This window comes from Larimichthys crocea, chromosome III (assembly GCF_000972845.2).
Source record: "Larimichthys crocea isolate SSNF chromosome III, L_crocea_2.0, whole genome shotgun sequence".
NCBI lineage: Eukaryota > Metazoa > Chordata > Actinopteri > Sciaenidae > Larimichthys > Larimichthys crocea.
The window spans coordinates 3,054,002-3,068,538 of NC_040013.1; the positions used below are offsets into that span (position 1 = coordinate 3,054,002).

The 14,537-nt window shown below is 40.0% G+C and overlaps 1 protein-coding gene across 2 annotated transcripts in view; it reads left to right on the top strand.

Moving 5' to 3' along the window:
- Window positions 1–14,537, top strand: part of glt1d1 (glycosyltransferase 1 domain containing 1) — a 36,806-nt gene that overhangs the window by 253 nt on the left and 22,016 nt on the right. For both annotated transcript variants that reach the window (XM_027278214.1, XM_010736075.3), the window contains exons 2-9: window positions 1,294–1,445; window positions 1,554–1,659; window positions 3,024–3,075; window positions 3,959–3,995; window positions 4,581–4,637; window positions 10,888–10,986; window positions 11,756–11,805; window positions 14,212–14,255. In XM_027278214.1, coding sequence (XP_027134015.1) covers window positions 1,294–1,445; window positions 1,554–1,659; window positions 3,024–3,075; window positions 3,959–3,995; window positions 4,581–4,637; window positions 10,888–10,986; window positions 11,756–11,805; window positions 14,212–14,255 — 597 coding nt within the window. The remainder of the gene's footprint in view (window positions 1–1,293; window positions 1,446–1,553; window positions 1,660–3,023; window positions 3,076–3,958; window positions 3,996–4,580; window positions 4,638–10,887; window positions 10,987–11,755; window positions 11,806–14,211; window positions 14,256–14,537) is intronic.

Below are 14,537 nucleotides of genomic sequence, written 5' to 3' on the forward strand. Positions count from 1 at the left end.
GGCTCTTTAAAAAATAAAGTTAATTTGAATCTTTGTTCATGTTTCTCTTCTTTTACTCTGCATGTCTGTAATGTTACTCTGTAACTCTGTGCAATACCTGCTCATTATAATTTATTTTATCCGCTGTTTACATTCAGTCTGTTATAGATCAGATCAGAAATACTTTATTAATCCCTGCAGGGAAATTGTTTTTTGTTACAGCAGCTCCCAAACGTTAAGTGAGATATGCAATATCCTATTTTAACACTATGTACACACTATGTATAAATAACAGTTAAATAAAACCAGTGACAGTAAAATAAAAACATAGATAGATAGATAGATAGATAGATAGATAGATAGATAGATAGATGACTTTATTAATCCCTGAAGGGAAATTAGGTCGTCATAGCAGGGATGAATAAACTATAGCTAATCTAATATAATCTATACCGGATTATATTAGATTAGATATACTTTATTCATCCCTCCACGGGGAAATGTACTTGTTACAGCAGCAGAGGAAAGTGCAGCATACACTACAGAGTTAGAAAAAGGTAGAAAAGGCAACAAAACACAATAAACAGACAGAAATATCTATAACCTACACAATAAACACTAAAAAACAAACAACCAAGTACTGAGGATAAAAGTGGCATGATATATAAAAAGAGTATTGTAATGTAAAGTGACCATAGTGTGAGAAATGTTGCAAAGAAAGTGACCATGATACAAATAATAACTGCAAAAGGTATAAATGAAATAAAATAGTAAAAAAAAATTGCAATGAGACATGAACAGGAGACTACGACATGATCAGGTGGTGCAGGTGTTGTAAAGTCTGACAGCAGCAGGGATGAAGGACCTGCAGAACCTCTCCTTCTTACACCGTGGGTGTAGCAGTCTATATTTGAATACAATAAAAATACAATAGAATAAAATACTGAAGTAGAAAAAATAAAATAAAAGTGGCAACAGTACAGTGGCAAGATGATGGTAAAAGTACTGATGGTATGACGGTAGTGTTACCTCATGCACATACAACCATTTATAGAAATGTATTCCTCCACCTGCACCATTGCACGATCATCAGTTGTTTACCCAGTTCACAAATGTCTATAGATAGATACTCTTTTCCATATACCTCTTTAAATATGTATATAGTTATTTTTTTATGTTTTTATGTTATGTTTGCGCCTGCCTGTCTTTTAAACTGTACTTATGTCTATACCTGCATGTACAATTGAGCGCAAAGTGAACTTCCTTGTGTGCACACATACCTGGCCAATAAAGCGATTCTGATTCTGGTTTCAGGTCCCACATTGAATCAGCAGGACACACCTGTGAGCTCCGAGATGCAGCACAGTTTGAGTCTCCTGCTGAGGTGGCAAACCTAGTGTCTGAAAATCCTCAGTTTGAGGGTGCAGTGGCCATTCATCTGTTCAGAGCAGGCAGACTTCTCTTAGGTAACCGTCCATGTTGTTGATGTGATTTATCTTTTGTCAACATTTACACTCGATGCTACCTGTCCCACAGATTCAGGACTTTAACTAGTTTTTAACTTCTTCCCCCAGACACCCAAGTCCCCTTTGGCGTTATCTTTGGCGGAACAGACATAAATGAAGATGTGAAAGTTGAGCAGAAGCGTGCGGTTATGGAGCAGGTGCTACTGAAAGCCAGGTGATGTTACTGCAAACCGCTGTTTTTAACCCATTTAATGCCAAATAACTGCAAACTGACTACATGAAGCTTAATCCTTAAATTTAATACATCACAGGGACTTTTAAACCTTTAAAAACAGATTTTTTTTTTAAAGTTTGAGAAAAAAAGAAAATATACGTTATGTTTTATCAGCAGTGGAGAACTGCAGAGTAAAACTGCAAAAAATCTCAGATTTTAGCTTCTCAGATGTGAACATTCCTCCATGACAGAAAACTGCATATCTTTGGGTTGTGGACAAAAAAAGTCAGTAGCCTGAGTAAATAGACTTACCTTATGAGGCGTTTTGTCATTACCAGATATGCTCGTAATGTATCACCACATGTTTCACTTCCTTTCATAGAGGTTTGATGCAGACGACACCATCCTGAAGTGCGAGCAGGAAGTAAATGTGACCATTTACGCCTCTTAACTTGAAATTGTTCACATGAAATCGAGACAACCTTTAATTTATGGTGTGATTTTCACTTTTGGGCACACTAATAATGAAACTTTTATAGCCTCAAAGGATCATTGTCACATTTGTAACCAGTGCATATGTGACCTTTGTAGGCAGAGCAGTGATCCTTTTACTATAGTTATAGCATTTTGCTCATATTGACTGATTCAATGATGTTTCTATGTGCCTGGAGTACTCGCATGAAAGGCTGAGCACATACAAGCCAGCCCCGTCTGTGCAGGTTGTGTGTTCACACCTCCCCTAGTTTAACACAGAACAGTCAGCGTGCACACATAATTATCAGTACCTCGTCCCGTGCCCAGGCGTCACACACAGTGGTGTCTCTGTTATCGCTGTATTGAAAATAGGTGGTAGGGCATCCATCTTGTAAATCTAAGGGGATAATTGCCTTCTGGGAGATCTGGGGAGATCCAAGTCTCTCATGACTTCAAACATCTGAATCCACGCACCTCCCACTGTGGTGCCTTCACACACACACACAACCCTTGATCAAGAAATTCAGTCACCACTCTGAGCCCGCTGGCCCATTTAATAATGCACGCTCACACACACGCACAAATTAATATCTCCCCACTGTTTTTTGCTCCACATTCTCTTTGTTTTCCTCTTTGTATTCTCTGTGTATTCATCCTTAAATCCTTTTGCCTTCGCAACCACAAGCGGTTTTTTCTGCTCTCACGCACTCAGTCTCAGCCTGGAGACTTTTTTGTTTTGCTGTTGTTACCCCTGCCTTTTCCCCTCTATTGTTGTCAAAATTGTCATTGCTTGAAAAAGGCTAAAACTTGCTGTCAGCAATGAATATTCATCTTACCGAAATGGCTTTCACAGGGGTGATAATAAAGTGTTTTCTTTTTTTAAAAATCAGGTTTGCAGTTGCATTTACTGACAGAATGAAAGAAGAGGCAGAGTTATTTCTGGTATGATTATATTCTTTTGTATTTTAATGGACCGACTGCAGTAGTTTTTATCTCATACACACTGATGACGTGACTTGGTGCTTGCATGTGCAGGTTTGTGTCTAAGTTGTCTTACCAGTTGTACTCATTTAAGTTTTACTAGAAACTTTGTGCATGAGCTAATTGCTGCTTGATCGACACTTTTCTGACTACCTGCTATCCAGCAACCCCCACCCCTGACATAAAATTGACTGTCAGAAGTTATACTTGAACATACAGCATAAAATACTGACCCACATTCAAAGCTACTGCGAGGATTTCAAAAGTTTTTGTTCATATTTAACAGCACCTCAAGAGACGGCACATGCCTGACAGCTCCAATAAATAAAACAGAAGTGCTTTTACTATACAAACACAATACCCTGCCCTGTCCCGTAATAGTTTGGCATTAAAACAATATTACCGTGTTTTATTCTCAGATTAGATTGCAGCCGCAGGCCGCAGATTGAGGCGAGCGTCATGCTTTATCTCTGCCATTTTAGTGCTGACAGCAGGCAGACAGAACAGGCAGTGAGAGGCATCGCCACACTTTTTATTGTGACAGAAAACACACATAGGGGATGGATCTAGCGTGATAACATCCAGTCAATTTCCTCTCCATCCCTTCTGATTTATTTTGTAGCATGCCCTATTATCTTTGCAACTGCTTCCCTAACTGTCTTTTGTTTTTTAAAGTTTGGATTAGATGTTCGGAACACAAAGAGCATTAACTGACTGTTTCTCTCTTTGTCCGGCACAAAGAGAAAGACAGTTAGTAATAATTAAATATAATAGCAGACGCGACAAATAATGACTGATTAATTCAAAATAACATGTTTTTCTCTCTCTCTCTCTCTCTCTGAAGCTGTCCCAGAGCAGTAAAATCTATGTCCAGCCCCAAGGTAAGCTCTGCAGGATGAATATCCTCACCTGATTCTGTGCATCCCTGACTCGCCATTGAAGTGTTGCATTAATCAGCCTTGACATTTTTCCCTCCATTATCATGCCGTCTGCAGTGCAGAGTCGTATTTGCTCTTGCCATTGGCCACGGTTCCATGTAGGACAGTCCAAATCACTCTTCCATGTTGTTTCCCACCAGTAGCCGTGTTTGGCAAATAGTGTCTCTTCAGAGATTAGAGGAGAGCCCTTGGCTGGTTGCATGGCTGAGCCTGGACCAGGGAGAGCTACACCAGATAGTTATCATGCTGAAGTGCTTTGAAACATTTTTAAAACACTTTAATTCACATACAGCTCAGATTAATTTCATGCAAACCCTAAATGTGTGCCTCTAATGTGAATAAAGGTTATGAAGGACACAGGACGACAGTGATGTTTTTCATATTGGGTGCATCACAAAGCCAAAAGACACTTCTGAATGTATTTATCTATTTATCAAACCATGTTGGCCGTTTGCTGCATAATGGATTTCAGTGTTGATGTGCAGTAAAAGCTTTACCGAGGACACTGTGTCTGTGTTTATTTTAAAGGCATCCAGACGGAAGTGGCTGAGAAATTCTGCTGGACTGAATTCTTGAGGAGCTCAGGTACTGTTCAGCTTCAGTTGGTTTTAATTCCAGCTATATAATGTGAGGCTCGATAATCCATAGACCTCACTGTGGACAGTTTTCAGGTTTGTTTATTTCTTCTTTTCTTTTATCTCATCCTGAGGGAGGTCTGTGGATCGTCCAGAGCGAGCAAAATATTATAATTCCAGCTGGTGTTGAGCCTGCCACCATAATTATGTTAACGACTTATCGAGGTCAGAAAAACTGGCGTTTGTTTAATGTCACAAATTTTTTTTTAGCCAACATGATGAAACAGAAGAAACAGCGAGGTCTCTCCTCCGTAATTATAACACTCGGGCGCAGAGCCAAAGATGAATTAACAGAAAAATAAGACATGTTTTGCTGTCTTCTCATCGTCTGCTCACTGATACCGGGTCTCAGGCTGCGCCTGCACACACACACACACACACACAGTGACAGCGAACCAGGTGAAGTGAAGATAACATGTTACTCGAGGCTAATAGGTGTTTTCCCAGTGAATTTTTCCAGCCAGTTGATGAGTTTGGGTAAAAAAAAGTCCAAATGGACTCTGAGAAGCACTCCAGCAATACACCTCTATTGTCTGTTAAAGAATAACTGATGCTCTACACACCTGTGACAAACGTACCTGTGTATTTATTCATGTGCAAACAGAGCCAAAAGCCAGAGAGCCCATTTTATTTATTGTTTTAGTTATGTTATATTAATTTAATGTCTTTATACTTAACTTAAAAGTTCATTGCTCTTTGAAAGGGTGCACTTGCTTTGTCGTGCTATTAAATTATCCTTATATCAGTGGCATAAAATGGTCTTACAATAACAATTATATTCTTTATTGCAGTTATTCCTGGGACAATATGTACAGGTCTAGATGGTGAAGTGACTCTTTCACAAGAGAACTGAACTGTCACACTGCATCTTAGCTTCATATTTTGTGCTCTTCAACAACAGCTTGTTATTGACAAGTAGTATTTTGGTCAGGTCTACGCATACATACAACATAAGTGTGTGCACATCCACAGAAGCTCAGTGGTGCTGGATTCAGTGCTCGGTGCAATAAAATGTAACTGCACACTGAAATTTATGCCCAAATATTTTATTTTTATTGTTGTCGTTTGACCATTTACACACAGTGTGTGCCTCATATTTGTGTTACTGTACATATAAGTCTACCATGTGACTGTTCTCCTGTCCCACTATCAGTCAGAGTGCAGTGCAGCGGAGCCACCACTGGGAGCACGACAGGGAATACATTCATACACCACCCCCAACCTGAATAAATAAATACATTTACTCTGTGTTCTGGTAGACGCATAAGTGTGGTGGTCGGGGAGTTAGTAGAGGAACTCCCCTCATCCACCCTGTTCCCTTCTCTCTTCAGTCTTCCAACTCCCATTTGGATAGCTCAGTAAGTATGCACTCGAAGAATCCCCTGCACAAACAGCATGGACCTTAAATTGGACACTGCAAGATGACGTTCATCTCAGGTACATTAGCGCTCATAGAGAGTGCCGTTGAGTACAGAGAGGAGCAATTGATTAATAGCTCCCCAGCCCAGAGTCATTCGTCACCACGTTTCACAGCCGGTGCAAGTAATACTAATTGCCCACAGTCACTTCTCCATTTGTTATACTTGAAACAGAGTCACTGCTATTGTGCTTTTCCTCAGACATGATGGAAACACTGTAATCTGACCTGTAGTTGTTATTGTTGTTAGACGCTGTCTGATGGTGTTAGTTGGTCTAGATGTGGATTAGTCAGTGTTGTCACCACAGGACAAACACAGGTGTTTATATGTGAGGCTGAGTCAGTGTGAATCATAGATAAAGCTTTACTCTTCTTTCCTTTAGTCCTTAATAAATGTCCTTTTTCAGCATGAAACTGCACATTTTAGAGGAGCCAAGTCCAAGAGTAGAGTTCAAAGGGGCAGAACGTTTTCAGTACATTTCTGGAGCTGGGGAATATTGGAAATGTACTCCGAAAGCAACTCCATGTGATTTATCGAATTTATGAGCAGACATCCAGGCAAAATAATACAAGTAGACTTTAACAAAGTTAAGAAAGTAAACTTTATCAAGTTTTAATTATTTTATTGAACAGTATATATATCCAAAAATGGTCCAGGGTTCTTGAAATCATCTGTGCATGTAGCAGTTCTGCAGTAAGCAGTGTGCATGTGATAGCAGATATTCAAGTGTAGTTGCATATTTCTATTTATTCCCATAAACTCCCATGGAAAGTTCAAATTCCCTTAATTTTGCAAGCCTATCCAAGACACACCTGTGTGCCGTAGCCATGCTGTTTAATCAGCATCTTGATATGCCACACCTGTCAACTGGATGGATTATCTCTGCACTCACACACAGGAAATGTGTGCACACAAGAAATCTCAGTCACAAAAGTGTTGCTTATAAATTTTTGTTGAGTGTAAATAAATCATAACTAAATAGAAAAATCTAGAGCGTAAGTTTACGGTGGCTGGTGTGTGAGTGCGGAGGATAAATGTATTCTGTGTGGCCCAGTGCTGCAGTGGCACAAAACACCTCCACCTGTGAACATAAAAGAGGCAAAGCAACCCTCCTACCTGACTGAAGATACATGACTATACTGTGTGTGTGTGCCTGTGTTATGCACTCTCCCAAGGCACAAGGGATCCAGAAGCTGTCAGTCCATGAGAGCCGCTCGCCGTGTGTTTTTTGTGGGCCCCTGCTGTGTGGTGCTTGTGCGCTGGGGTTACAGGGATACATGAAGAACGAATTAAAGTGAGGTGCGATGCTTCTGGATCACTGGCGGATGAGGGGGAAACAAGCAGGGAGTCTGCTGTTACCTCCATGTACTTGCTTCTCAAAGAATAGTGTGATTCTTGTGTGTTATTATGTGTAAAATATTAAATAAAAGGGGAAGAGGTGGGTTGAGGGGAGGTGAGATGTCAAGAGCAGAGCTTGTTTTCATGTTACAGTGTGGGAACACGATCAGGGAGCAGTGCGGGTCATGCCGTGTTTGACATTGGCCTCGTGCTTCTTGGTTGTTTATATTACCGTGATGAGTTTTCCACATTGACACATAAAAAATAGATCACTGACATATCAAAAAAACGATATTTCAAATGATTATTTATCTTGGCTTACCCTCAAAGTTTTAGGTCGCAGGCACAATTACTTACACTCGGTCCCTGTGATCTGTATTGATTGCCTATGTCTGTTATTTAAACAAGTGTCAAGGCCCATATTATATATAAGATTTTATGTAATGTTTAATTCATTTTGGCTGACCATATCGCTGCTCTCACGTCTGATATCTGGCAGTCCTGAGGTGGAGAGAAGGAAACTAGCCAAAGCTCTTCCGCCTTCTCAGATTTGTGGCGAGCACCCACCCACAATTTTCTCTCTTTGGAATTCGTTAATGAAACTTTCCATGTTGAATATTTGCACATAATTTTTTGATATCTCTGAATCTAAATGTACTGTCAACAGCCATAAAAAAAACTCCATGTTTTTAGGAATGAAATGTATAAATTAAGCTTAAATTACCTTTAATGATGTATACCTTTAATGTATTGTGAGACGCTACAGGTGAATTTACGAAGACACTGTTATGAAACTTCCTCAGTTGATTATTTATATCAAAACATTTATTTTTTGTATTACAAGTTTAGTAAAATTGTATGTTTAAATATGCAAATTAAGCCTTATCTAATGCAAACTAATGTGAATAGAAGACACAAAACCATACAGCTCAAAATCTCCAATCTTTCACCTGTAGTGTCTTGCCGTAGAATGGTTGATTGTCAAACCCCTTTAAAATTGAGACACTTAAGCTAATTATCTCAACACTCGTGCTGTCATGGATTTGTCCACTTCCTGCAGTGTCTGTTCCCGTTGTCACCGTGTGCCACTCAGCAGATTTATTAAAGGAGCTGTTCAGATACATGTGTGTTCCTCCACACCCCAGTGTGTGTGCACACACACATCCTGATTAAAGCTGGGGATTGTTCAGGACGCTCTTCTGAAATGAAAGGCGAACAAACAAAACAATGTGTTTTGCATAGAAGTCACAGAACTGCAAAGAGAGAGGGAGAAAGGATTGCTGCTGGCACCACAGATGATTTATACAATTTGTTTTTTCTCCCCCGAGGAAAGATGAATAGTTTTTATATATATATATATATATATATATATATGTATATGTATATGTATATGTATTGTTATTTGAATTTCTTGCTCATTTTGACAGCTGTGTGCTCTGGTGTGATTCCAGCTCCTGCATCTTGTTCCGAGGTAGTGACATGTTTGTTTCCCCCTTTTTGCTGATGTGCTTTCTCATCCCGCCAATCAATGCAAAGAAAATTCGATACATCCCCGCAAAGAGCTTTTTTTTTTTTTTTTTTTTGTGACAATCGGCTCCTAGGATCAGGGTCAATACCCGCACTCCACGCTGTCATTTTAAGATGTTCTTTAATAGCATTAAAAGAGCTGCCTCAGCCTCCTGATCTGGACTTATCTGGCAGCAGGGGATTTCATTCGACTGTCACTGTGCTTTAAGCACGTGCTCCTGTCTGTCTGCGGTATTATTTTCAAATTGGTTTGTGTCTCGGTTTGCCACAAGCTACAATTTATTGTGAGCTTTTATTTCTTGCTTTACTTAAAAACACCAGCAAAACCATTGCCAGCAGGACCATCACAACAGTTCTGATTTATCCTTTCGGGTCATTGTCAAGGATTAAAGGTCAAGGATTAAAAATGTAACACTTGGAACGGTCTAATGTGAAAATATCGTTATACATCTGCCCGTTTTGGTGCAGATTAATATATATCTGTTTCCATTCAGCCAGCAGACTTTGACCTTAAAGTGTTGACTTTCCTTTAAAAAACCTAGACTACTTTCTCAGAGGTTGTAAAGAGCTGAGCATAATGGCTTTAAAACTGATGTGATGTCTAAATTTCCTCTTCACATGAGGTTTATATTCCACTTGGCAAATGGAAAGCAGGTCAAAATCTTTCACGTATCCAGTGAAATATCTTCATGTATTGGCACAAAACATTCATGGTTCCCAGATGATGCATCTTAAAGACTTTGATGATCCTTTAACTTTTCCTTACCACCGCGAGGTTAAATGTCTTCATAACTTTTCCAATAAGATTTGACACATACGTTCATGTCCCCCTCAGGATGAATTCTAAAGATTGGTTGATCCCTCAGCCCAAAAAAGGGGAGCTCGGGTTATTTAAAGTGAGGTTATATGAGGTACTTCTCCGTAGTCAGTGTATTACCTACAGTAGAGAGTGTTCAGCACATCCAGACAGGAGGACCAGGACAGAAGCAAAGTGCTGCAACAAAATGTATTTTAGCCACCTAAGAAAGTCAAACTTATGAAAATGAATATCACCATGTCATGGCTTTTTCCAACAGGAAACTGAAGCAGCTATATCGGCATCTCCAAAGCCACCAGCCAAAAAAACATCATGTTACCTCCCATAAACACGGGAGCTGCTGGTGTACCACCGCCTCAGTCCACAACAACAAATATTAGCTGTGAACTAACACACAAACAAACTTACCGATCAAGGCAGCGGTGGATCAGCAACTCCCGTGTTCTGTGAGGTAAAATCATTTTTCCAGTGAAGCCCGGTGGCTTTGGAGTGAGAGATAAAATCACTTCGGTTTCCAGTGAAAATAGTTTAAATACGATGTGCACACCTGGCTAAACACGTTTTAGTAACACACTGACTTTGGAGTACCTCATATATAACCCCACTTGAAATAACCTGAACTATCCCTTTAATAAAAGATCACTGATTATGTTTTTGTGGGTTGAGTGTGAGTTTTGTGTCTAATCTCTGGGTTGATCCTGAAATCTGGGAAAAGAGCCAATTTAATGGCGCTGCCTCTCAATTAAAGCGAGGTTCTCGAAATGTTTGATGTCGTTAGCCCGACGCAGGGTTGGCTAATTTTAATCCAGCGCCGTTCACTGAGTAAACTGTCACTCGAGCACTCCTCCTCTGTAGTTGCGATGCCATATTACACACTGATTAGGCTACAACCTTCCAATGTTTTCAGCAGACTGTTCCCCTGCTGAGTGTTGCCGCCGCGATCAGAGAATTGTGCGAGCACATTAGTCACTCCTGTCTTATTTTCCTCATGACCTTGGGTGATGTATTGCTTTCATTATCTGCCGATGTACTTGGGATGTTCATTATGCAGTGTTTTGATATTGTGGCGCTGTCTTTCTGTGTGTCTGGCTTCTCCCCAGGTGTGAGCAGCGAGCATGTGGATGAGCTGCACGTCTTCCTGTTGGTCTGTGGCCTCAGAGGAGTCAAGGACCCCCTCTACCTGGTGGAGGGATTTTCAGGTAGCATTATATATCTATAGGTCTATTTTATGTATGTAATGGTCTGCACATCATTCAGCAGTAGACCTTCGATCCAGGTAAGGGAAAACTCACCAAAGAAACCTCAGGTAGAGCCACAGAGAGGAGAGATCCCTCTCCCAGGATGGAGAGACATGCCACAGATGAGGGGAGGGTGTTACTTGCTGGCATGTTCTCAGCTTGTTCAAACTTTATGTCAGGTAAACCTCCAAATTAGACAGCCTTCCTGGCTGTATTTCTGTAGTGCCCTGTGGTAGCAGCAGTGGCAATGTCACCATCAATTAGGAATGAAGTCAGATCTCTGCGGTTGAGTTTCAGCCAATTGAAAATTCATGTGAAAGTGCAGTGGGATTCTTCTGACTGCTCATGCCGGCCTGACAAAGACATCTTATCTGCTCGAGTCTGCTCACCTTCCTGCTGTTTATTTTTAAGACGGCTGTCTTATATATCGTATATGTATTTAATATAGTCAGCTGTGAGAATTGGCACCGATCAGCGGCTTCTTTCTTTATTAATATTTTTTGTGGCTTTCCTGGCACACAGTTATGGTAATAAGACAGCACTAGGGGGCGTCAAATTGTATATTAATGTTTCATCCGGATATGAGTGTGTGTGTGTGTGTATTTTCACATGGCATGTCTTTGAATGAACTTTTCACACGCTTAAAAACAAAAACAAACACCTGAACTTCTTCTGTGGTTCACTTTTGTCCTGTTTTCTTACATCGGCAGTTTTATTCTCTGTCTTTCAGAGTGGCATTGTGAGAATCCCCTGAATGTTTTGGTCATTATCGGGCCAAAGGTAAGTGCACAGTCATTATACAGATTTCTGTCTCCCCTCCTGTACCGTGACTGAAATTACCTAGAAACCTTCCCTGGGAATTCAAGCAGCCTCTAATTGGATGTAGCAGAGAGACACTGGCTTTAGCTGTTCAGCTGGAATTAACGCTGGGAGGAAATGGCAATGGCAGCTTTTTGTGTCTGAGTGGCTGACTGCTTGATATACTGATGCACTGTCTACTCCAGATTAGCTCTTTACCTCTGACTAGTGACCTGTGTGGAGCTGCCTCATTTTCATACACATGGATGGGCATTTATATGTGGGGATGATGTGCTGGTATAAATTACAGCTGCAGCACTTTGTAGCGCTGTCACACACCACCATGCTTCTGTCTTGTGTATTGTTCCTAACTGCACATATATGTGGCTTCATGCCAAGCGTCATATAATTGGGAAAACAACAATTCTTCCTGTCCGCCATGATTTATGATGTTCATAAATCAAACAGTCAGCCAGACAATCAAATCAGAGGATTTTTTTATGTTTATTTATTTCTTTATTTTTTAGTGTTTGCATTTCTCTGTTATATATGAATTTCTGTCTGCTTAGCACTGCAGATGTAAGTCATATCGCAGTCAACAACAGCAGCTTCAGTGCTCTCCCAACTTCTTTTCCAATCTGCCACTCATTGACTTCTCTCCGTGTTTCTCTTCATCTTTTCTTCCCCCTGACTTGCTTTGATATGACATTGAGTGTATAGTATTTTAGTGTCTGTTCTTTCTTTCAAACAGTGGTGTCAGGCAAAAGGTATGTTCTGCTTCAGCTTTGCCCAGAAACAACTTAATTAGACACGGCTAGGGGCTTATGTGCACGCTCTTACTGCCGCTTCTTGCTCCGCTATGCTGTTATTTGATGAAATAGTTCAGTGGAAGCAGAGACGTGTGATTCATCTCGACACTCCTGAATCACAGGAAGCCTGTTTGTTTGTTTGTTTATGTGAGAAATGAAAGCCATATATTCTATCTTTATAACAAACATATTTACCATGTTTGTGTGACCAGCAGTTTTCCCCTTGAGAATTACAGAATATACTTTCCTTCAAACATGAATATTATTAATAGAATCAATTAAGCAAATCATAAAATCCAAGAATACAAACAGAAGTTTGCTCACGCTGTCGTGACGTACCATATATCCACAGCTACTCCTTCAAGTAATAAGCGCTCTGGCTGCACAGCATCTGTCATTAGGAGGAAAATCCAGGTCAGTTTATCAGCAGTGACACATTTCACTCGCGCCACAATGTGCAGCATGCTCTCTGTTTTTCAATCAAATAAATCTGAAACGTATTTAAAAAAAAAAAAACAACATTAAATCATGGACATTAGCTTTTGGACCAAATTTTTCCTTTGAGACACAAAACATGTGTTTTACTTCTATAACGTGTCTTCTTTCAGACGAGTGGAAAGGAAATGACCCAAATACACATTTAGGTGTTTATTTTACTTCACTTTGTCTGCTTGTATCTGTAGAATAGTCACTATAGTTTTAAAAAATGGCAAAAAATGTATTTTTTATAATTGTTATACATATCCATCTCTGCACAAAGCTTTGGCTCTAATATATAAACAAAGTGAAAGAGGAATTGTGAACCTGTCTTCATGTAATGTTCAAATTAGCACATTTTAATTAGATTACGCCTCATTTGCATGTTTAAACTCAATTTCTTTAAACTTGCAAAACAAAAATTAATGTCGTAATCAACCTGGGGAAGTTTCATGCTGATATCTTATTAGTCAAAAGATTTTTACCCTCTTCACTGGAAGTGTGTCTCCTGAAGAACAGGAAAAATACGAAGCAAAGGACAAAACAACAATGCAATTATCATAAAACAGGAAAGGTACGACAGGTTCTGCACATCCACGAGGATTTCTGCGGATTTCAGCGCAGTGCTTAAATCATTTGTGTGTGTTAATACAGCCTTTATCGGGATCTATCTAAATCCCAGATTACACCAGGATACAAACATGTTATCAGTTTAGATTCTTCCTTTTAACGTCCACGTGCTTTACAGCAGAATCCATTTTCGAAATACCGCCAGCTATAGAATGAAAGAGGGGAAAAAGTAGCAGCTTGCTTGGCAGCGTCTTTGACCTAAATTGCTCTCTGCTTTGACTTTTACTGTGGGCAGGCTAATGCACGCAAATCCCACATTGCAATTAATCAGATTGGCCACCCACCCCACCCCTGACCCCAATCTGTGAAAATACAGGATTTTCAGAGAATGATTTGCTCACGATAGAAATGATTAATTGCGTCATTGTTGATTGTATCCCAGTGATTAAGTCATTGCTCTCATCCTTGATGAAAAGCTTTTAACTGTCAGGAAATGGGTTTCACTTGCCCGTAATGTGTCGCTCTCTCTCAGATTGATCCTGTACTTACAGCTGAAGTGGAAGCTGTTGTTCAAAGGTAAGCCTTCTCTTCTTTAAACATCTCAAATCTCATAAAAGTAAACTCCAGATCTGACAGTCTAATTGCTTTGCTTCAGTGAGGATTCAAAGACTTTTCCGTCTATTCATCCCAACGTATATTTATCTTGATATAATGTGAACAAAATAAAAATCTGAGGAGAACGCCAAGATGTTCTCTCTTCCTTTTCTTTTTTTTATCTGTCCTCCCACTCTTAAGTCTTGGCTGATCTTTCAGTTTTTCGCCAAAGGGCCTTCACCGCTACAAAGATGTGTGTGGCAG